A 24,203-nucleotide genomic window follows, 5' to 3' on the forward strand; every position below is an offset into this window, starting at 1 on the left:
AAGTTTAATGTAGCGTCCTCTGAAATGTTTGCTGATAGAATAATTGGTGAAGGGAGAAACCTGAAACTAAAATGTACTAAGTCATGTCTGCTGGTTATGCTCAACCAGAAATGAAGCAAACCTGACATGATTGTGATTTTTAAAACGAGATGTAATTTGGCCAGATTTAAATTTTTTATTTTACTGGGTAAGCAGCTCAAATACAGGAATTTTGACGGGCCCAACCCTCCATAGTTCTCTTTGCTACGCACCATCCTCCCATCCTAAAAGCCTCTCACGAGTAACTCAGAGCTCTCCTTTTTGTCTTTTCTTGTATCATTCTCGAAAATAGCATCATAAACATGTTCCATGTGTCTCCAGATGGAGCCATCAACAACCCTTTTCCCCTACCCCCAAAGCCCAGAGAAAAGGTGCTCTGGTGGGGATGTGTCCAGATGGGGAGATAGATGATTCTTCCCATTGTCTCTGGAAGGGTCCCCTCCCAATGTCAGGTCTCTGTTGCCCAGTCACCCCATTGTTTGTATGTAGGGTGGGGCTGGGATTTCTCAAGCTTTGATTCACCCTCAGAAATGAGTCTTGCCTGTTCCCTCCCTTCCCTGATGGAGTCACAGAACACACCTGTTCTCAGGTGTCTGCTTCCTAGGGAGGGACGATGCAGAGCCTGGCCTTCTGGTTTTAATACACCATGGCCCTTTGAGGATGAGAGAGCAGATGCAAGACTCAAGATGGCCAGGTGACAGTCCCGAGGCCAGGCTAGGTGGTGGGGGTGGGAGCAGGGACTAGAGTCACCATTCCATACCCGCAGGAGTTGTTTACATGTGGTGATTGATTCCAGGAGTGCCAGGAAGTCTCCCCTCCTTCGTCCTTTTTTTAAAGAACAGTCCACTCTGTCTGGAAATCAGTCATTACAGATTTAAGAGACTTGGATCCGCCTTCTCTTCTGGACTCTGGACCCAGCCATTACCAGAGCCAGTTTTTTCTTCCAAAAAATATATGGAAGAAACAATTAGCTTTCTTCATAAAGTATTGTGAAAACTGTATATGGAGGTGTTTTATGAGGTTTAATGACTAATAAGAATGCACCTGTGCCTGGCAGTGTGAGGACCAGGGATCCATTCGGGTCTCTCAGAGCAGGGAGGGAAGACAGGCTTGGTAGGAAAGAGAGCACCTGAGTGCCAGGGAGGAGGGAAGGAGGGAGACTTGTACCAGAGATGGGAACCACCAGAACCAACTCCTTAATTTTGTCATTAACTTAACCTCTGCTAAGAGGCAGTCCAGTGGTTCAGTCACTTCAGCTAACTGAAAAGAGCTGCAAAGTCAGGAGACCAATGAGCCAACCCTGGCTTTGACATTAGACTCTCTGTGACCTTGAGCAGAGCGTATCTCCATTCCACCTCTCAGTTTCCCCCTCTATAAAATGGGGATAATGTGGCCAACAGGAAAGCTGAGTGACAGCTTTGAAAAGTTGAATGTATTGGATGCAGACCAACTTGATGTTGTCTTAGATATTTATGACCTAGAGGACACTGGCCCTTCAAGGCCAGCCATGTTTAGGTCTCTATCCCAGCCACCCCTGGAGTATCCTCTGAGATGATAGCTGTGTTATAAGCCAAGTTGTATCACTAGCTAGAATTCTTAAAATTAAACAGGGGTTGTTTACTGATCAAGTAAGAGGTCAATGAGCAGATTGGGAAGAATAAAGACTCGAGTGTATTCCAGAGAAGCTATGAGGTGACTGAGATGTGAGGGGACGGCACCATCTATTCACTCATATCCAGCACATCTACACTCACTCATTCTAGAGGCCAGGCACGTGAAAATGCCTTGATTTATGTCCACACCAGATCTGTCTCGCTGCATATTTCCCTTTTGGAGAGTCTGCATCAGGATGAACATAATGGTGTGGGAGCATGGAAGCGAGGGGCACAGGCAGAGAGGGTGTTCATTTCCAAGATGGAATGGAGAGCCTGGAATCTGAAACCATTCTTAAACTGTAAAATCTAACTTAAGCTACCTAACAGAACTGCCATGAAAATTAAATAAGGGATTTGGAAATGGTTTAAAAATTACTTTTAGGTATTTCTATCATTTCTCAGGCAGCCTTACACTCAACAATGATGGAAAAGAGCACATTGACCTCTAGTCGAGCAGGATCTTGATGTTCTGGGCAGTGGTCCAAAGGGGATCAGCCTCCTAGAGCACAGGGACTAGGAGGTCAACTGGAGGATCAGAGCTCTTTCCTCCCATAGGCCTGGGAGTAGGTAGAAGAGGAGGCATGGCCTGGAAGGGGAACTAAGGCTTAACTTTAAAGGTTTAACTGACCCTGAAAAATGAGCAATATCCGGTCTGTATATGACAGAAAGCACAGGCAAGATCATTAGTCACGGTCCCCACCCAGCGACAGTCTCTTGTCCACCAAGGAGATGCTAGCCACTGTGATACTGTGGAAACAATCTTTGGGCAAAGGTCCCCACCCAACTTCGCCCCATTGGTTACAAGTTGTTGAGCAGCCAGTTAACTTTCCTGGGTCTACTTTTTTAAACTGTAAAATCTAATTTAAGCTACCTAACAGAACTGCCATGAAAATTAAATAAGGGATTTGGAAATGGTTTAAAAATTACTTTTAGGTATTTCTATCATTTCTCGGGCAGCCTTACACTCAACAATGATGGAAAAGAGCACATTGACCTCTAGTCGAGCAGGATCCTGAGGTTCTGGGCAGTGGTCCAAAGGGGATCAGCCTCCTAGAGCACAGGGACTAGGAGGTCAACTGGAGGATCAGAGCTCTTTCCTCCCATCTGAATACAGTTGCCAGATTTAGCAGGTAAAAATACAATCTGCCTTGTTACAGTTGAATTTCAGATAAACAAGTGCTTTTGTCATATATTTCATGCAATATTTGGGACATACTTACACTGAAAAAAATCTGTTGTTTATCTGAAATTGAACTTGGGTACTCTGTATTTTATCGGGCAGCCCTAACACAAAGGTCAAACTCTATCCCACCTTCTTTGACCAACACTAATAATACCCATCAGTCCCTGACTCCTGGTGGGCAAGTGGGGGACACAGCACCACGATGAAGTTTAGGGGCACCACTCACATTCTTCTGCTTGTGCTCAATGAGAAGATGAATAGAATCCTGTGTAAAAGGTCCTTGATAGATTGGGAAACCCACAACATTGTGTAGTGAGGCAGGGCTGGGGGACTTCTCCCTCTATAATGTTTAAAACTATAGGTTCTTTGAATCCTTCCCATCTGAGTTCAAATCCCACCTCTGTTGCTTACCACCTAAGGGATCCTTCCCAGCCTCACTTTTCTCATCTGTAAAATGGGAACAATGGCACTTGCCTTATAGGGGCTATAAAGAGAAACTGAAGCAACAGCATGAGGGGTGATCTCAGCACTAGGCGCCAGTGAGTGCTCAATGAATGGCAGCAAAGACGATGTTCATATTTTAGTTGAAAGTGCCCCAAGGCCATACTCCTCCTCTTTCTCCTTCCTTAATGTTTCTTATAAATCCTCACATTTTTTTCTATTTTCAAAAGATCTTGAGTCATTGAGTTTGAGCAAAGGCCTTATGTGGGTGACGTCAGCTCTGGTAGACAGGGACCCACAATGCTAAAATATCTGGTGGGTGTTTTCCGTCAAAACAGTCTAGTCTAGTAAAGCAAGTCCCTAGAGGAAGTGCAGGTGGGAGAAGTGGGTGAAGAATTGCCTGGGAGGTGGTGATCAGGGCCCCGCCAAGTGCCTGGGGCATGTTGGGGGCCTTTATAAGGTTGCCAGGAGTGGTTGGTCATGAACCTCAGCCTCCTCTCCTAGGATCCAGCTTGTGGCCCCGGTAAGTGGGAACGCATTTATCCTCCCTGGATCTTCAGGGTCCTTTCCTCCTTCTTGAACTATCTTGAGCCGTTAGGCCACTCTCCTCTTCTTTCTACCTGAGAAGTGGCATAAGCCTTGTGACAGCTAAGGAAATGCCACTCTAATTATTGCTTAGGAAATTCAGTCTCCATTCTCCATTCTATACCACTGTTAGGTGCGACTAATTTCCTGATTCTGGGTTTTAATTCCCTGGCAAGAGGATTTTTCTCATTGAGGGGATATATTTAGAGCTATAGCATTTTGTGCCAATTCTGGTTCTTCTTCGAAGCTTTCTCATGCCCTTTTGGCATTATCAAACTTTGCTTTTGGCTTTACAGAAATTACATTTTATATATCATATTTTATACCATGCAGCTCCCATGTCTCACTATCATGATTGCCCCCTGGGACCTATACTTCCCATTTCTCACTAATCTCAAATTCAGAATGTGAGGAATGCTGTCTACAGAGGAAACCAGAGATGCATGTCAGCACCAGGAAAGCCTCAGAGGTCTTTCTGGTCAGCATCCTCCAGGTAAAGGCATGGGGTCCAGGTTGCCCAGAGGTGTACCTGGCCAATGAAGAGCCAGTGTTCTTTTCCTCTGAACCAGCTGCCTCTTGGTGAAACATCTTCCTTTTAAGTCTCTTATCTCCAGTGATCTATTTGGCCTTAAATAACCACGTTCTGCATGTAGGGCTAGAACCATTATCCCACAGCCAAGTTAAGTGGGGAGACAGGGATGGAGCTAGGATTAGAACTCAGTCCTCCGAGTACCTGGAACAGGGTTTGTCCAGCCCATCATTTACACACACTTCCCTCTGAGACCAAGACTGCCTTTTCTTTATGCCCGTCTGTCTTGCTCACATTCATTGCACTACCCAAGGCAACCAGCTGACATTACCGACCCATCAGCTAAGAGTTCATGCCTTGATCTTATAAAATGTCTAGGCTACCTTTTAATCATCAACTCAGCACCCCAACATATTTTCTGGTAAGACTTAGAAATATACTATGTATTCCGTTAAGTCAAGAACCCATGGGGAGATGAAGGAAGATAAGATATCAGAACAACCTAGAAGAGAAAGAAAAGGAAAGAGGTCAATGGCAACAATAGGTGCATATGAATCAATCCATTAACCAATTTGAGGCCATTAATCACTTATCACATTCTTGGCTGGTTGAGAAAACACTCTTCTCAGTGTCAGAAGGGAGAAGAGATGGAGGGAGTTCTTCTCATGGCACCCCCTTCCTGGTTTTCTTTCAGGCTCACCTGTTCCTGCAGCAATGTCTTCCCAGCAGCAGCAACAGCAGCAGCAGCTGCCCCAGAAGACCCAGCAGCACCAGGTGAAACAGCCCTGTCAGCCACCGCCTGTCAAATGTCAAGAGACATGTGCTCCCCAAACCAAGGATCCATGTGCTCCACATGCCAAGAAGCAATGCCCACCTAAGGGCACAGCCATCCCTGCCCAGCAGAAGTGCCCCATGGCCCAGCAAGTCCCCCAGAGTAAACAGAAGTAAGGATCATCTGGAATACCACCTGCTTGACATCTAGGCTACCAGACGGAGCCTTTCTTCTTCCTGCTCCTCCCCCCCAGTTCCCGGATTTCCCCTTCTCTCCCACTTCCTCCTACCCAGGGTCAAATGAAGCACTGTTGGAAGTTCTTCCCACTGAGACCTACACACACCTCATCGTTGCCTCCAAGTCTTCTACCTTCCACCCTGATACTCTCTCAGGTGGATATGAGGAGGCCTCATTCTCTCCAACCGCCGGCTTGACCGCAGCTATGGTGCATCCATGGGCCAAAGCAAAGAGTGTATCTGGGCTTCTTCCAGGCTTCCACCCTGATTAGTGGGGACACAAGGGGCTGGTGCACAGCTCCCCAGCTCTCCTTCCCTCAGCTTCTTTCTTATTTCCTCCCCTAATAAAACTGTGCTTCATGTCATTATCTGTTTCCTGGCTCCAGTCTGTGATCTTTCATTTATTCAGAAGGGATATTTGGGGGAAGTGAGTGTGTGAGCACACAGGTGCCTGGGAATGCATCCTCATGGACAGAGTTGCTCTCCAATGACTAATGACAGGAAGGTCAGATCTTGATGCAGTTCAGGTAAAGGAGTGAGAGAGAAAGCCCAGAGACCAGCTGAAAAGAGTCTGGGACACTTGCCCTTGGCTGAGTAGCTCAGTTGGTTAGAGCAGCATCCTGATATGCCACATATAAGTGAGATCATGTGATACTTGTCTTTCTCTGACTGGCTTATTTTGCTTAGCATAATAATGTGTTAAGGGAGTAATTTCCAAAAAATATAAAGAATTCATACAACTCAACAAAAAGGCGACAAACAATTCAATAAAGAATGGGCAAAGGACCTGAATAGACACTTCGCCAACGAGGACATATAAATGGCCAATAGACATGAAAAAATGCTCAATGTCACTAATCATCAGAGAGATGCAAATTAAAATCTCAGGGAGATATCACCTCACACCTACCAGAATGACTATCATCAATAAAGCAACAAACAAGTGCTGGCGAGGATGTGGAGATAAGGGAACCCTCGTACATTGCTGGTTGGAATGCAGACTGGTGCAGCCACTATAGAAACAGTATGAAGATTCCTCAAAAAATTAAAAATGGAACTGCTGTTTGATCTAGCAATCCCACTTCTGAGAATATACCCTAAGAATCCTGAAATACCAATCAGGAAGAATATAAGTTCATAGCAGCATTATTTACAATAGCTAAGATCTGGAAACAGTAAGTGGATTTTAAAAAGCTGTGGTATATTTACACAATGCAGCTGTAGTTTTAACCGCATCTCAAGTGGTTCTTATGCTTAGGTCAGGGAAACACTCCTCACCAATCGATATTGGGTCTCAGAAACTCACCAAATGCTGCCTATTTCTCTGCTAGACTCCAAGCTTGATATTTGGTTGTCACTCAGCAACATGTGTTAGACAAATGACTATTTCACAAACCAAGAAAATTGTGAAATGTTCTGAGTCACTGGAGATGAGTTTCTAATAATTCATGTGTTTCTGATCCTAAGGAGATGAAATGCACTGACATCTTGTATCCACGGAGTATGCTCTCGTCACTGCAGTAGTTACTTCGCATATGTAATCCCATTTAATAACAGTCTGGAAGCCAATATTATCATTTCTAATGTATGGGCAAGATAAACTGAGATTCATAAAGGCCTTGGAGTCACAGTACTGGATTTGCATCTTGAACGTGCCACCTATTTGCCACATAAACTTGAGCAGGTGTCTTATTTGTGCTTCAACTTCCACATCTGTAGAATGGGTTTAATGATCTATTCCTAGCACTGCTGTTATGACAATTAGCGCCAAGTGTTCAGAACAAAGTATAACATCTTGTGGGTGCCAATCAAATGGGAGCTATTGTTATTAAGAAACTTTCCCAATGTCATACACACACAGCTAGGAAGGACCAGGGGCAGAAATTGAACCCAGGACTTTATGTTTCCACACCCGTGACCTATAGAGGCCACGCTGTACTCTGGAGGTGCTGGCTCTCAGAGGTGGATCAGGGGAGCTGACACAGCTGAACAAACAAAGGCGAGACCAACACCTACAAAGAGTAGTCACCTCCAGTGGGGTTCTGAACTCTGTGGAAAATGCTTAGCTGTGTGCTTGTCACTGTGCCCTTTCAACAGTCCAAGAGGCAATGAGTGATCGGAGGGGGAGCACACCTAGTATATAGTCTAAGCCAGGGGTCCTCAAACTTTTTAAACAGGGAGCCAGTTCACTGTCCCTCAGACCGTTGGAGGGCCGGACTATAGTTTAAAAAAAAACTATGAACAAATTCCTATGCACACTGCACATATCTTATTTTGAAGTAAAAAAACAAAACAGCAACAAATACAATATTTGTATTTGCATGTGGCCCGCGGGCCATAGTTTGAGGACCCCTGGTCTAAACCATCCCAAATTCCATTTCAAACTCAATATCCTCCACTAAAAATAGTTGTCTACCTGTGTCTTTCGATCATCCATACCCAGGGAAACTTTATGCCAAATTGATAATAGATGAGCAATTGATCACTTCAGCTGTGTGGGAACATCAGGACCCAGTCAGTGTCTCTTCTGAGAGTAGCCCCCCAGCTTATAGAAAGGCCCATGCTTTACTAGTATTGAGAAGCAATGTGGCAGAGTTGCTAAGGACTGTATCCTGGTTCATTCTATCTTTGTAACCTCTTGGGAGAGTTACTTAACCTTTTTCTGCCTCAGTTTCTTTATCTAGGGCATGTTCAGGCCATTGTATAATCTCCAGAAACTTTAACCATCCTCTGTGCCCCCACTCATATAATGGACTTTGCAGTCATTGCTACTATCCAATAACTCGATAAAACTCCTGAAAGTTTAGTGGAAAAAGAGAAGGTAGTTAAAAAGCTCTCTCTCTCTCTCTCTCTCTCTCTCTCTCTCTCTCTCTTCTCAGCTGAAAAAGGAAAACACACAGACAATAGGAACAATAGGAAGAAGTTTCATCTGATTCAAATGAAAGAAGAGGAAAAAATGAGACAAATTAGCAAGAATCATTACATACAACATTTTTAGCCCGTTCATCCTAAAAATGTCTGAAGCATCATTTCATTTAATCTTTACAATCACCTTGCAGAGTATAGTTTGAAGGTCTCAGTTTAAAGACGAGGACATTAAAGTGCAGAAAGGTTAGGAAACTTGCTCAAGGTCACCCAACTAAAAAGGGCAGAACAAGGCTTTGAAACAACTGGCCAGACAGTAACCTAGATTCTTTCTTTTTTACCTGCCTCAAGCAAAGAAGATATTTAAATGTTTCTCCATCCCTTAGGCATTGGAAAGATGAAAAAGGGAGATAGTGGCATGGAGATAGTATCCCAGGTCTAATTCTGCTGCTAAGCAAGCTGGGAAGCCTGGTCCAAGTCCCTTCCCTACCCGACACGTCCCTTCCTCGCTGTAGGACAGTGCTCTCTTCACCTCTGCATCCATGCTTGCAACCTTCGCTTCCCCTACTTGCGGGCCAAAGTGCTCAGGAGGCTTCCACACCCCGGAGGCCTGGTGTTGCTTCCTCCTTCCCCTCCTCATTTTCAGATGGGGAGCCTGTGCCTTACAGAGACTTTGCTCTTTCATTATCATGACCTGCACCAAGCAGCCAGTCTGCTGCTCCTCTTAGTGATCATGGTGAGGATGAAAGTAAAATTCTCTTAATACTGCTTGCTTCTTGAGGTTGCCATATTTCAAATATGGGCTATCACGGTGAAATGACTGGAACTGAACGTCTGCGTGACATTCTCTGCCTGCTCTGAGCCTCGGGAAGTAAAGGAGGAGGGAGCCACCTAAGTCAGGAAGGGCCTGATCACTGGTCAGGCTCAGGGCCAGTCTGCCCTGCTCTGTAAGTGGGTGGTGAACCAGAGGCAGCTCTGAGCTATGGAAGATCCCACAGCTGGTCCAAAGGGGAGCCAGGCTCGCACTTGGGAAGAGCAGCAGCCCCCTGTGAACATAGGAGGGGCTTCTGCCACAGGCTGAGCAACCCTGGGAGATGGCCTTCCCGTTAGAGGCCATTGCTTTCCCCCTTTTTTAAATGTGGGGAGTTTGTAGGACCGGATTCACCAGCTAGGCCAGTGATGGCGAACCTATGACACGCGTGTCAGAGGTGACATGCGAACTCATTTTTTTGGTTGATTTTTCTTTGTTAAATGGCATTTAAATATATAAAATAAATATCAAAAATATAAATCTTTGTTTTGCTATGGTTGCAAATATCAAAAAACTTCTATATGTGACACGGCACCAGAGTTAAGTTAGGGTTTTTCAAAATGCTGACACGCGGAGCTCAAAAGGTTCGCCATCACTGATAGGCCAACCCTGATAGTGAATCAAAGCTTAACTGAAGGGGAGAACAGACTTAACACCAGCCACTGAGTGAGCGTCAGGTAAACAAATGGGGGTCAAGGGAAAGTTCCAAAGTCAGAGCCGGAGCAGTGTGGGGTGGAGAGAAGGAAGCCCAGGTGGGGACAGGAGAGCCTGGCCAGTGCGGGTACTGGGTGACGTGATGGGGAAACTCTTTTATCCAGAGCCAAGGCCAAAGGAGGGCACAGGGGACCCAGCTTCAGAGCGGGTTCAGATCCTCAGGGCTGAGACAGCTGGGTGGGGAGAGCAGAGGAGCAGAAAGCAGCTTCCTGGGGGCTGAGAACTATGCCAGGCTTTTCCGGATGCTCCCTCTGTCAGGGGCTCCTGGGTGGGCGTTGGGTGAAGAGAGGGACTTGGCTCAAGCCCAGAGGGGAGCTAACGTGAGGGAAGAGGCTTGGAGCTCTGTGTGGCCACGGTGCTGGTGGAAGCCCAGAGAGAGGCGGATTGTTAAACAGTGAAGCAGGTGTGTGGGGAAAGCAGTGGAAGGGCTGTCCTTGTCTGAGACGCCTGTTCTCAGCTCATCCCAGAAGATGAGAGACTTTCCAGCAGTCTCTGGGCCTCTCTTTACAAACAATGCCATTCATTAATTTATTCATTCAATCCTTCATTCATTCAGTCAGTCATTCTGTAATCACAAGCTCACTGAGCAGCTACTGCCCACCAGGCACCGTGTGTAAGGATGGACGTGGACCAATGGTTGTGAGGACACAGTGGGAGGCTGACCCACAACTAAAGTTAACAAGAGGTGACTCAGCTGGGGAGCCAGCAGGTGCTCCCCAAATATTTAAGTGTGATAGTGGAGAGGAATGAGGAGGAGGAACTGTCCACACACCTGGGTTATAAGGTGATTTGGATTTTCCTAAGGCCACACCTAGGAATAGATTGTGTTTTGAAGGCAGCTCTGAACTTCAGTTTTATTTTGTGTTGATCAAAGGAAATTGCTGGTGTAAGTTCTCAAGGAATAACTGTTCTTCTGGCCCCAGAAAAGAGACCACAGCAAAGAATCTTCTGGACCTGCCCAGAGTGGAGGGAAGGTGCACCTGGACAGGTGCTCAGAGGCTGCCCACCTTCTGCCATCCTCAGTGTCACTGAGGTCAGGGTACCGGTCCCTGTCACTGTGCCACCCTGGGACCTCCAACAGAGTGAAAGCAACTCTGGTTCAAAACAGGCATTTTAGCCTTTTCGTTCCTCTCAGACCCTGGCCCGTGAGGGGTGAGGAACTTAATTAGTGCCTTATTTCCACCTCTGTTCATTAATGTCCCCTCCCATTTTTAGCAGAGCTAGAAATGCCTTCTGTTTATCCCCATAGCCACTTCAAACATTAAGCAGATTTATGACTACTTAAGCGGATTTGTCCTGGCAACCATTAAGGGCTCACCCAAATTCAGAAAGCCTCTTTATGTCTTTTCACATTGCCACACACTCAAAGCTTTCCCAGGACGCTGAGCGGACCCAGCTCCAAGCCAGGAAGCCTGGGCTCCCCGTCCACCTTTAATCATGTTCTGCTTCATTTCCTCTGTAGGCACTAGGAGGGGTTAAGACTGAGGAGAACATAGGATTTCTGTGTAAAAGTCCTTTTCTCATGGGATTGTTTGACTTTGGGGGAGTTACTTCACTTCCTGTGACCTCAACTCCCCATCACCAGGTGACGAGTGTGGCCTGAGGCTCCCTGAAATCCATTACACTAGAGGCTGTGTCTCTTGCCCCAGGGAGTTCCCGATCTGATGAGGAAAAGTGGTCTTCCTATAGCGAGCTCCTAGAATGAGCCATGCCTGGTGTGTATGAAGGATTCTGAATGAATAAATATTTATTGAATTACCATCATTTTGAGCAGGCACAGCTCCAACACTCAGAAAGCCCCCAGGAGATTCAGAGCCAGAGGGGGTGAGGGAAGCATTGCAGCCAGCAAGAGCTCCAGGAGTTGAGGCTGGAGTTGGAAGTGAGCAAGAGTTGGGGAGAGGGGTGGTGTTCATCACTGAGGGATCCATGGATGGGCTTGGGGTGCAGGCAGTTAGAAAGGGCTTCCAGGATTTCAGGTTGGGGGTGGTGTATAGTTCGGTAAGGAAGGAGGAAAGGGCCATGGCCAGAAGACTGGGTGGAGTAGAGGGGAAGTTACCCCAGAAGATGAATTATCCCTTGAAAATCTCTTAAATAGAAAAGGGGTGAAGGTGTGGTTGGTGAAAGCAAAGCAGGTTTCCCCAGATTAGCAACCAGTCCGGGAGGGGTGGGGTTGGGGGAGCTAATAATTAAGTAATTCTGAATGGGTGTGGTTCAGTGGAGTGAGGAGAAAGATGGGAGAAAGGGATGTAATGGTTTTAAATCCCACAGACAAGGAGTCTACCTTCAGTCAATTCCATGATCTCTAGCATCCATCTACCTTTACTGTATAAGGCAGGCAACCGGTGCCCGCCCACCTCCACTCCTCGGCTCCCCTTCCCTTTCCCACTTGTTCATGTGCCCAAATGTATTCTATCCCACAGAACATGAGGAGAGCAGCCATCTCAAGGAAAAAGAGAGCTGAAAGGTGGCAAGATCACAGAAGCACTCAGATTTTCCTCCGGGATTAACTTATAAAACTCCCCAGGAAACCTATGGCTCACCCCACCCCAACACGAGTCCTATACTTGGGTACACGGGGGAGGCTGGCCATGGGAATTAGGCCCAGGTGACATCGCTGGCAGGCAGCCAGTGCCAAAAATTACCAAGTGGGTGGTTTTCATCACCAAAGGTGAGCCAACTGGTAATTGAGGGGAGTGGGGTGAATCATCTTTGACAGGTGAGGAATGAAAACAGAGGGGCCTGGGATGATCCAATTTTCCAAAGGCAGGGCTCAGTCATCTTATAAAAAGCCAGCTGGCCATTGATTTTACACCAGATCAGAGGGACCAGGAGACCTGTTCTTCACTGCGTACCAGGTGAGTCTCTGATTGGAACCAGATTGTTGATTTTTTTCATTATTAGAAACTGGGCAGAGGCAAATGTGTAAGAGGCCTGGTGCAGGGTATTGAATGGAGAGTGAGACTATTGGGATATTTTTTATTTTAAATTAAAGCATAGTTTGGGTTTGACGAGAACTTAATAGGTGATTACGTCAGCCACCTCAGTGGGCAGCTTTGGAACTGGGCTCAGGGAAGGGGACAGATCTGTGTAAGATCCCACCATAGTTAAAAGCAGGCTTACAACTAGAACTCAGGCCCAGAGACTCTCAGAAACACCACTGTCCTCTCTGTTCATGAAACTTATTATAACATTTTAATTCATATGATAAACCTCTACCGAGCCTTTATTATATTTAAGCACTTTGGGTAACACATACCCATAGGAAATTACTCAACAAACTCACAATCTAGCAGGGAAGATAATGCATGTACATACTAGTATATACTAGTAGGAGTAGACAGTGATTGGTATGAGGAAAGGACAGGGAAGAGCTGTGGCAGTTGGGAAGCCCCACTCATGAAGAGCTCCAAGCGATGGCACATGATATGAGCTACAATGGAGGAGTATTTGGACAGCAAAGATGGGAAGGAAAGAATTCCAGAGGGGGCTGTGTAAGCAAAGGCCAGAGTCAGGTTGCAGGAGCTTGAATTCATATGAGTCATCCTACAAGTCACAGTGCAGTGTAGTACTAGGAGTGGGTATACTGCAGTCATTTCTAAGATATCATTTTCCCAAAGACCCACTATGTGTACTTGTCAGTAGGGATGTGACATATCTGGGGAAGAAAGGGAGCTGAGCATTGAATTCCACTGAAATGGAACCAGCAAACTGCCTTTAAGCTCCTCCCCCTGAGAGGGCCTAGAAATTACCAAAGCATATTTTACTCTCAAATGTAAGAGGTCTGCCAGGGGAGAGATGAGGCTCACTCTTATGAAAGGTCTGAAATTAAACCTACTTGGCATTGAACGAGGCTTCTTTCCTAGCTAATCCCTGTTTAAACCATCTGTTCTGGCTCTAGGTCCAGCCTCCTTTGAACCATGAGCTCCCACCAGAAGAAGCAGCCCTGCACCACACCCCCCCAGATTCAGCAGCAGCAGGTGAAACAGCCCTGCCAGCCTCCACCCCAGGAACCATGTGCTCCCCAAACCAAGGAGCCATGCCACACCAAGGTTCCTGAGCCATGCCACCCCAAGGTTCCTGAGCCCTGCCATACCAAGGTTCCTGAGCCCTGCCACCCCAAGGTTCCTGAGCCCTGCCACCCCAAGGTTCCTGAGCCATGCCACACCAAGATTCCTGAGCCATGCCACACCAAGCTGCCAGAGCCATGCCACACCAAGGTTCCTGAGCCATGCCACACCAAGCTGCCAGAGCCATGCCACCCCAAGGTTCCTGAGCCCTGCCACCCCAAGGTTCCTGAGCCCTGCCACACCAAGGTCACTCCAGCACCAGTTCAGCAGACCAAGCAGAAGTAATGTGGTCCATGTCCTTGAAAAACCAACCACTGAATGCTGAATCCCCTCTTCCATTCTGTGTATTTGTCCCACTTACCATTCGCATGCTGTCACCCTGAGTCATAATCCCTCCCTCTTTGCACCCTCCAGAAAGATGTCCCTCACACTCAGTTTGGAGGGCTCCTGAGCCCAGGGCTCATCTGAAGAGTGATTTTTTGGAGGGAGGAGAAATCAAGTGACTCTTCCCTGCTCTGCCCCCATTAAATCATTTGTAACAATATAACTGGCTACGTGTGTCATTGGCTGACTCAGCTTTTTGCACTGGTCTCTCAACATGAAGTCGGAACTGCACACAGCAGGACTGGTTAGGAGGGCGGATGTCAGAAGGGGCCTCATGCAGGCACTGAGAACGTGCAGATGTGTATGTGTGACTGTTGTATTCACCAGATGTTCCTGAGCTGCCAATGGAAGAGGAGTCAAGGCTACCCAGAGCCTGTTACTTTGGGCAGCCTCAGCCAGAGCAGGGCTTTCTTTTTGCCCCTGAGTGCATCATATCTGAATATAGATGGTCCCTGCTTCAAGCCATTTCTGCCTCCGAGTCCTTGTTCTCAAATAGCCCCTCATTCTGTTCAGTTTATCCTATTATTTATTATTATTCCAAAGAAATAGTGCTTGTACATATTCCAATGTGATTATCTGTTCCTCACTCATCCTCCCTTCCTGATGCCACAACACATGGAAAGGCAAGCACACACACACCTCCCCACACATTCACAACAGAGAAACACATACAGGTAGACTCCTACACACACACACACACACACACACACACACACACACACACACAACACACCAAATGCCAAAAATCACACAACACACACACACACATGCATCCTGATTATCTTTCACTGAATGCGCAATAAGAAGACCTCAATGCTGCAGGAGAGTAGACTCCACAGTGCCTGCCCTAGGAGAAGCCTAAGAGGGGTGATCTTTACCCCTTTTCCTATATAAACTTACACTAACACAACTCTTTCTCTCTCTCTCTCTCTCTCTCTCTCTCTCTCTCTCTCTCTCTCTCTGTCTGTCTTTCTCTCTCCATCCACACACACATACAGGTACCTCATAGAGTAGAACATGAAAGCAAATGCATCATAGGAAAAAAGAAAAGAAGCATTTAGGAAGGTTTCAGAGGAAAAGAGGTTAATACAGATAAGACAAAAAGTCATCATATTCCAAATCAACAAACGGATATCCAGGGGTCAACATTAGTTCCTGCATGATGTACAGCACTCAGGTAGGTTTGGGAAGAAGTCCAGATTTGGAGATGATAAGACAAAAAGTGTTCAACAAAGCTTTGCAGGTCCAGGAGTCATTATCAGACTGGCAGGAGAGAATGACATCATCTGGGTTTGTGAGGTTTGCACAACATGTTCAGGTGATTTCAAATGACTACACATTGACATGATGGAAAATGTCACTAACATCTACAGGAGCAGTCAGCTTTAAAGGGGCTGACCACAATCGGGGACACTGACTGGTGATACACAGCTGGAAGGGTATAAAGTCAAGGAGCCATCATAGGAGGAGTTGAGCAAAATGAATCAAAATCCTTAAACATTTGCATACCCTCTGTATTCCACTGGGAAATATGCATTGATGGGCACAAAGATTTATTTATAAGGAGAATCATTTCAACATTATAAAATAACAAAAATAAAGGAAAAGGAAAGGATGGAAGGGAAACAAAATAAATTCCCCCAAAGAGAAAATTAATTGAACAAGTTATTGTGTATCTATGTCATGGAATATACTAAGGTCATACAATAATATTTAATCATATGGAAAAATGTTCAGACAATGTCAAGGTTATGTAAAATATCATGGCATGTAATACATAATTACATAGTTATACCTTTGTTAAAATGTATGTCTACATGCATAAATCTTTTAAAACCTGCCAGTATAAATATAGCAAAATATAAACAGCAGCATGTTTGGCTGGACAGTAAAAGGAATTATTTATTTTATTCTTTGAACATCCCTATATTTTAATCATTTTCAATACCATAAATTGAAAATATTTTTAAGTCAATGAAGGAAAAATACCACATGATCTCACTCATTCATGGATAATAAAGACCATTACAAACTTTTGAACAATAATAGATACAGAGGCAGAGCTGCCTCAAACTGATTGTCAAACTGCAGCGGGAAGGCCAGGGAGGGTTGGGGGGCAGGAGGGAGGGGGGTAAGAGATCAACCGAAGGACTTGTATGCATGCATATAAGCATAACCAATGGACATAAGACACTGGGGGGTAAGGGAGGCCAGGGGATTGTCAAGGGGAGGGGGGGAAGGACACATATGTAATACCCTTTGTAATACTTTTAGCAATAAAAAAAATATTTTTATTGATAACACTTATTTTACATATTTTAAAAAATTAAAGCACTCCAAGATGTTGATGAGGTAGAGGAAACATTTATTCCAGAACTTTTATTCTGGAAACTTCCTGAGTCCTGCAGCAAGTTTCCAGGCCAGCGGCCCCAAAGGGTGGGGAGAGGATCACAGTGAAGTCTTTTAAAAAATGATATCCCATATAAACCCCAATACAATTCTAAATCTTTTTGTGAAAAATCCCCCAGAACACCACTCCCTCCACTGCACTCACAACCAAGGATTCCAGTCTTGCCCATTGCCTTTGAACCTGTGACCTCAAGCTTATCTGGCAGAGGTAGAGTTCTCCGACCGGTCTGAGCTCCTCCTCTTGCCTCAGCTCCTTTCTCTCTATTTGTAGAATGCCATTCACCCAGCCAATAGCAGAGGGTAGGATACCGTGTCTGTGTGGGGAATTTGAGGCACAAACTACACACAGGAGATAAACTGCATGTTGCTGGCTTAGATGCAGGCATCCCCTGTGCAGATAAAGAAATGCACATTTGGCCCTAACCGGTTTGGCTCAGTGGATAGAGCATTGGCCTTCGGACTCAAGGGTCCCGGGTTCGATTCCGGTCAAGGGCATGTACCTTGGCTGCGGGCACATCCCCAGTAGGGAGTGTGCAGGAGGCAGCTGATCGATGTTTCTTACTCTCTATCCCTCTCCCTTCCTCTCTGTAAAAAATCAATAAAATATATTTTTAAAAAAAAGAAATGCACATTTGGTTCTCTGCATGGGTGGGTCTTGGTTTCCTCGGCCCCAGCAGCATCTTGAGTCTCCATGTGTGCTGAAGAAAACAGAAGACAGTATCTGGTCTAGATGAGAACTGTTCAGTAAGGGAGTTCCCACTGGGCTGCAGGCTGTTACCATGCTGGAACATAGGCTCAAGAAAAGAAAGAGTCCAAGGAATTATGTGGGAACAGTCTACACAGTCATGACAAAAGAGCAAGGCCCAGAAACTTTTAAAGTTACCCAATATCGTCCACATTCAGGTCTCAAGCAAGGCCTAGGCCAGTGATGGCGAACCTATGAACTCATTTTTTTGGTTGATTTTTCTTTGTTAAATGGCATTTAAATATATAAAATAAATATCAAAAATCTATGTTTTACAATGGTTGCAAATATCAAAAACATTTCTATATGTGACACAGCACCAGAGTTAAGTTAGGGTTTTTCAAAATGCTGACACACCGAGCTCAAAATGTTCGCCATCACTGGCCTAGGCCATTGATATGGGGAAAGAGGTGCCAGGAAAGGTCAAGGCACCTCTGGAAGCAGGACTCTCTATCAGAAGTGATGTGATTCACACTCTGCAATGGGGGTTAGTCTCCTTAGTGCATGCACACTGGTGAACAAACCAGGCTTCTCTGAAGGGCAGAAAGAGCCTTAACACCCAGGCACTGAGTATGTTGTCCAAACAAAAAGGAACAACAGGATTGGGTAAAATGAGAAGTCCTAGAGGCTGATGCCAGAGAGGCTTTTATAAGAGTGAACAAGATATCAGGACAGGGCAGGAGAAAGCCCACCCAGGAAAGAAAAATAGGAAATGAGAAAGGCCTTTCTTCTAGAACCAAAGTCCAGAATCAAGATAGGACACGAGAAAGACCCAGATTCGTACAGAGGAGTAGGTACCTCAGGAGATAAGAATCCCAGGTGAAACAGCAGAGTCTGGTCAAAGCTCCTTCTGCTAGGGGATCCTGAGAGATGGTTTTGGACCTGGACCCAACCCCAGAGGAGAGCTAATGTGATACCAGGAAGTAGAGTTTAGGTATCATGGTGGCACTGGCACCATCCCAGAGGTAGGTGACTAGTCCAACACTAGCAGAGAGAGAAGAAGATGGGTGGGAAAGGAAACAGAGGAAGAGGGTGATGAGCTCTCACCCTCTTCTCAGATTATATCATGAGACCTGTCATAAGAAAGTGAGTCATTTCCAAGTAGTGGCTTTATGATTATCAAAGCAATTTATAGACACCTCTCTAAAACAATGATTTTTCTTTCCTTCCTTCCTCCCTTCCTTCCTTCCTTCCTTCCTTCCTTCCTTCCTTCCTTCCTTCCTTCCTTCCTTCCTTCCACAAAACTACACATCCATCAGGGAAAATGACAATTGCCCATTGACTGAACATCTACCGGACTGGCGTGAGGATAAAGTGCAAATAGACCTTTGGGAACTGATGGAAGGACTTCATAGCGTTGGCTCTGCCTAAGGGTTCAGGTTCATGGTAGGTAACACAGGGGTAAAGAAGTGGGAAGGGAGGAGCCACTCACATACTTGAGTTTTAAGGCTGTTTGGATTTCCCCAGGGGCACACCTAGCACAAGATTGCATGTTGAGGTCAACTCGGGGTTAGTGACCTCTGTTTCATCTTACCATGATCTGAGGACATGACTGGTGTATGATAAAAGAGAACCCATGAGAGGCAAGGTCTTCAGGGCTGTGCATCATGTTGAACAGACCCAGTTAGTCCTGGATCTCCTTCCCCAATGACATCTACTGTCCTTGGTCAACATGGCATCTTAAGTCTCTCACCAGAGTAAAAACAGTTCATTTCTAAAGCAGGCATTTCAGCCTTTCCTTTCCTCGCAAAGGGCTGGATCTGCTAAGAAATGGAACAGCATATTGTTCACTTATTGTCACGTACTGAATAGTCACTTAAGTAAAGATCAGGTGATTCACCTACTATTCTTTGGAACCTCCCAGAAGAACCAGTAGTGCCTATTGTTCATCTCCACATCCGCTTAGAAAATTAAAGTACTCAATAGAATTAATCTGAGCTAAAGACCAGGTTTCTATCCAAGAAACACACTTGTTCCTGGTCCCAGAACCCAGAACTTCCCCCTGACATAACTCATCACCACCCAGGAATCCTGTTATCCATACCAACCTCATCGCAAAGGGTAGACAGTGGGACCAAGCCCAAGGTGATATTTTTGTCAAAGAGTAAGTGCCAAAAAATGTTAAGCCAGAGATTTTCATTACAAAAGCTTGAATAAAGATAGAGCAGTCCAAAAAAACTTCCACTTCCTTAAGGCAGGGCTCATATTCTGTATAAAATGCTAGCTGGCCAGAGATTCCACACCAGACCCAAGAGGCCAGACAGCTTGAACTTTTCTCTGCACCAGGTAAGTCTCTCTAGCTGTAACTTCTAAGATGTGCCCAATTGTATTTTATTTGTTTGGAGTCTGTTTGTCATGCTAAATATATTTACTTTAAATGCAATGGTAATTTGTGTTTAAGGTGACATTCAGGTCTGCGGACTTCCCACTCAGATTGTAACTATGAAACTTGGGATAAAAAAAGGGGAATGGTTTCTGTAATGATGATTTGTTCAGTTACAGGATAGAGACTACACCATGACCAGGGTACTTTTAGTGACTTTTAATACTTCTTCTAATCATTACTGAGTTTTTGAAATGTTGTGACACTGATGATTTGGATGTTCAAAATATAGCTTTTTCTTTAATCCATTAACTTACCGTCTATCAAATAACATAGAACATGGGCATAATTTACAAACATAATTCAAGGAAAGTGATTAACGGAGAGGACAAGGCAGGTATTGTGCTGTGGCAAATGAGGAAGGTAACTTGGATTTGACAGAGTGTGTGGGAGGATGTGTGAACATGTGTGGAAATAGCAACAGGATGGAAAGCCTTCCATAAAGCATGTACAGAGGAGAGGATGTGGACAGAGGGTCAGAGGTGGAATCATGTGGCTCAGGGCAGGCTGGTGTGCAGTTCTCTTAGGAGAGCTATGTGGTGGACTTGAGAGGGTAGATCTTAGACTTTTGACTTTATCATCCTCCCAAATTATTAAAATCCTGGGGACTTGATCAATCCTGGGAGCCAATGTTGTGTTTTGCTTCCAATGTAGGTTTACAGAATCACCAGGAAGAAAGGAAGGCTAGGCCAGGGGTCCACTCATATGGAGCAGAATAAAGCACCTTTAAGCTTCTCTCCTTGAAAGGGCACAGGGATCAACAAAGTTTCCATTGATTCAGGGGAGAGAGAAAGAGAAGAAAAGCTCTCATATCTGAAGGGACATACTAGCAGATATATTGAACATTAAATTTGTCTTTTTCATTGTTCCGCCAAATCACTGGTTCAACTTTTTTATCTTTAGGTCCAGCCTCCTTTGAACCATGAGTTTCCCACCAGCAGAAGCAGCCCCACCAACCCACCTCCCCAGCTTCAGCAGCAACAGGTGAAACAGCCCCACCAGCCTCCACCTCAAGAACCATCTGTTCCTATAACCAAGGCGATATGCCCCCCCAAGGTTCCACAACCTGGCCCCACCAAGGTTCCACAACCTGGCCAAACCAACGTTCCACAACCTGGCCCCACCAAGGTTCCAGAGCCATACTACCCCCAGCATCCTCAACCAGGCCAAACCAAAGTTCCAGAGCCATACAACCCCCAGCATCCTCAACCAGGCCAAAAAGATATTTCAGAGCCATACTACCCTCAGCATCCTCAACCAGGCAATCCTGTGTTTCCTGAGAAGGGTCACACCAAGCTTCCTGAGCCAGTCCATCCTAAAGTCCCTCAGCCTGGCCAGCCTCAGGTCCCTGAGCCATTTCCTTCAAAGGTTACTCCTGGCCCAGCCCAGCAGAAGACCAAGCAGAAGTAATGTGGACCACAGCCATGCCCTTGAGGAGTTGATCACCAGATGCTGACTACCTTCTTCCCTTCTGCTTCTGTGTCTTGATTATCTGTAGACCTTGTAATCAGTATGTTCTCACCATCAGTCAGAATCTTTCTCTTATTTGCATCCTAAAAAATATTTGCTATGAGACTTTTCCTTGCACACTCTGAAGAGTCCTCTGAGCCTCTGAATTATGCAGAAGGCCTGAGTGGCTCTGCTGGTCCTATGTTGCTCAGGGCTCACCTGAAGAGTCAGTCTGGATGAGAACAATGCCTGTTTCCTGCTCTGTCCCTATTAAAGCACTTTAATCCCACTTTTGGCTGCTTGTCTTAGTGAGTAAATCTGCCCCTTCCTGTTCTAGGACCTGCAATTAGAGAGGAGTTGGTGTAGACATCATCTACCTGTCCTGTTACTGTGTGCTTCCATGAGTGTGTGTGTGTGTGTGTGTGTGTGTGTGTGTGTGTGTGTGTGATTACATGTAAGGGGCATCTCAAGAATGGCAATGGCTATTGTGTAATGGAACCCAGAGCCTGTCACTTTGGGCAGCCACACCTGGAGCAGGGCTCTCCTTTGACACTGGACTGAGTCATGCCTCAGTCCCATGGTGCCTGCTCCAAGCCATCTCTGATCCTGAGGACTCTGCCCCCATGGGTCCTGCTTATTCCCCAAAACATCACTGCTACATACTTGAATCCAATTATTCTGGTTTTCTTCATTCATTTTACCTTCCAGACATCCAACACATACAGACATACACTCAGAAAGAGGCACATTTATTCAAGTAGCCACACACACCTAATTATCCATATAGCTCAGTCCTCAGCTCAGACAATGTTATCTTTTGCTGGGCACCCATCATGTGCAGGGAGGCCTGATACTATCTATACCAGGAAGAGGGAGAGGAGGATACACAGTGCCTCCCCTCAGATAATCTGTAGTCTTCTCTGGGAGATACAATATTCAGGTCCTCATATAAACATATATACAACCACACGCACCAACTTCAGATAGTGTTCCTCCCAAAATAAACCACGGACAGCTATCTATCAAGAGATTAGAAAAAGGGTCTGAATTTGAAGAAGAGATTACGAGGAGGAGTGAGTGATCCAAGTGAGGTGGATAACTAGCCAGGAACTGGTGGAAAGCATGTCATTAAGCTATAAAATGTCAGGAGTGAAAGGAGAGTTAAATAGCACCTAGTACAGCCCCTGAATTTCCAGATAAAGAAACTGATATCCAGAAAGGAGAAGAAGATTGAGACCAACGAGAAATCATTTCTGAATCATACCTAGAACCTAGATCTCTATATATCTAGACCCTAACTTTCTCCTGCAGGCACTTTTGATCTCAAGGGTGATCAATAGGTTTGCAGGTCTTTGTTGAGTGGGTCTGAGATTTTAGGGAGCTTTTTTCCAAAACCAGTAAAGCCAACATAAAATTTCAGAATGGCTGCAGTGGTCACTGGGGAGTGAAGCCCATTTCTTGACAAGGTTGACGGTCCATAACACCTATCAGGTGTGAGGCAGGTGACAGATAGTATCTGAGTGACATGATGCACAAGCACTCCAAACAGAGTTGGCAAGAACTCGGAAATCTTTGGAAACTGCAAGACAGAAACCGTCCAACAAGTTATTACAATGTGCTGAGTAGCTGTCACACTGGCAGAAGGGAATGACGTGTCTTGGGCCTGCCTGGTATGCACGTTTGAAGTGGCTTCATGTTTCTGCTGATTTCAATAGTGGAAGAGTCTAACGATAACTCTGGGCCACTCACAATTAAATAGGCTGATTCTTAATGGGGAAATGGACTCTGTAATACACAGATTTTATAAATATAGTTTAAACATCATAAAGAAGAGTTTGGCAGGAAAGAATCAAAAGGTTTAACGATCTACCTGACTCTTGAATGATCATTTGATTCCAGAATTTTATTTTTAGGAAATATTCATGCATGTACACAAATATTTTATACATGAGGATACTTGTTTCAGCATTGTATCTAATACCAAAAAAGTTGATAACACTGAAATGCATATCAATAGATAATGCAACAACGGATGAGATGTCTGTGCTGCGATTATACTACAGGCATTAAAAAGATTGTTGTAGGAAAATGATTAGTCTTATTTGGAAAAGTTCCGATTATATTATTACAAAAGCAGATACTAAACAATATAAGCCAAAACATCTTTTTAATAATGGATGCATGTGTCTGGGTTTACAGGGGAAAAAATATATCCTGAATAAAACAACACCGAATAAAGCAAAATATAACTATGGCTATTTCTGGCTGCTTATATGTTAGTGTTCATTTTTTAATAGCTCTATTTTCCCACTTTATGCATTATACAATGTTATTTGATTTTTGTAGAACTTCTAATCCTGATATTAGAAAATAAAAAAGTCAGTGAAGATGTGGCTAGAATAAATGTATGTTCTGCCCATCAAGAACATTCCTGAGGCTCTGCAGCAGGTCCCAGATCAGCAGCCCAAGGGTGGGATGCCACATCCTAGTTGGGGTAGCCCCTATGTCTCATCCCTCCACACAGCTCCATCCCAATTTTGATCTTCTGGTAGGTACACTGGAGCCAACAATCCACACAGACTCACAGGCCAAGGACCTCAAATCCTGCCCACTAACTGACAGCTGAAGCCACCAAGGTTTTAATGAGGTTCCTCTGCCTAACCCCACCAAGTTACAAGATCTGAGTCACCCTAAGGTTCCAGGTTACTATGGGCCCATCCCAGCAGAAGATCAAGCAGAAGTCATGTGGTCCACTGCCACGCCCTTGAGGAGCTGACCACAGGATGCTGAACACCTTCCCTTCCGTTTCTGTGTCTTAACTGTCTGCAGATCTTATCATCAGTATGTTCTCACCATGCGTCACCATGTCTTCTTACTTCATCTCAAATATGTGCTATGAAACTTCCTTACACTCATTTTAGAGGTCCCATGGGCCT

The 24,203-nt window shown here is 45.2% G+C and overlaps 3 protein-coding genes across 4 annotated transcripts; all 3 read left to right on the forward strand.

Moving 5' to 3' along the window:
- The first annotated feature begins 631 nt into the window (after positions 1-631).
- LOC106698227 (small proline-rich protein 4-like) lies at positions 632-5,785 on the forward strand. 2 transcript variants are annotated; one of them, XM_014461128.2, is made up of 2 exons: positions 632-733; positions 5,127-5,785. In XM_014461128.2, the coding sequence occupies exons 1-2, from the start codon at positions 700-702 to the stop codon at positions 5,378-5,380; spliced, it is 288 nt and encodes a 95-aa protein (XP_014316614.1). In that variant the 5' UTR covers positions 632-699; the 3' UTR covers positions 5,381-5,785. The 2 variants fall into 2 exon arrangements, with proteins under 2 accessions (XP_014316614.1, XP_014316615.1); XM_014461129.2 differs by lacking the exon at positions 632-733 and adding an exon at positions 3,825-3,841.
- A 6,750-nt stretch (positions 5,786-12,535) lies between these two features.
- Positions 12,536-14,441, forward strand: LOC102433601 (cornifin alpha-like). The gene is made up of 2 exons (XM_023759286.1): positions 12,536-12,685; positions 13,729-14,441. Exon 2 carries the CDS (start codon positions 13,748-13,750, stop codon positions 14,180-14,182), a length of 435 nt encoding a protein of 144 aa, XP_023615054.1. The 5' UTR covers positions 12,536-12,685; positions 13,729-13,747; the 3' UTR covers positions 14,183-14,441.
- Positions 14,442-19,152: 4,711 nt separating this feature from the next.
- On the forward strand, positions 19,153-21,547 carry LOC106698242 (small proline-rich protein 3-like). The gene is made up of 2 exons (XM_023759299.1): positions 19,153-19,721; positions 20,722-21,547. The coding sequence occupies exons 1-2, from the start codon at positions 19,653-19,655 to the stop codon at positions 21,226-21,228; spliced, it is 576 nt and encodes a 191-aa protein (XP_023615067.1). The 5' UTR covers positions 19,153-19,652; the 3' UTR covers positions 21,229-21,547.
- Positions 21,548-24,203: the final 2,656 nt, after the last annotated feature.

Source organism: Myotis lucifugus, unplaced genomic scaffold (assembly GCF_000147115.1).
Source record: "Myotis lucifugus unplaced genomic scaffold, Myoluc2.0 scaffold_151, whole genome shotgun sequence".
NCBI lineage: Eukaryota > Metazoa > Chordata > Mammalia > Chiroptera > Vespertilionidae > Myotis > Myotis lucifugus.

Excerpts from the sequence above, each read along its gene's own strand:
- LOC106698227 (XM_014461128.2), top strand. The coding sequence starts at position 700 with ATGAGAGAGCAGATGCAAGACTCAAGATGGCCAG. Across the intron at positions 734-5,126 it reads GCAAGACTCAAGATGGCCAG|GCTCACCTGTTCCTGCAGCA; the intron begins GTGACAGTCCCG and ends GTTTTCTTTCAG.
- LOC102433601 (XM_023759286.1), top strand. The coding sequence starts at position 13,748 with ATGAGCTCCCACCAGAAGAAGCAGCCCTGCACCACACCCCCCCAGATT.
- LOC106698242 (XM_023759299.1), top strand. The coding sequence starts at position 19,653 with ATGCTAGCTGGCCAGAGATTCCACACCAGACCCAAGAGGCCAGACAGC. Across the intron at positions 19,722-20,721 it reads TGAACTTTTCTCTGCACCAG|GTCCAGCCTCCTTTGAACCA; the intron begins GTAAGTCTCTCT and ends TTTTATCTTTAG.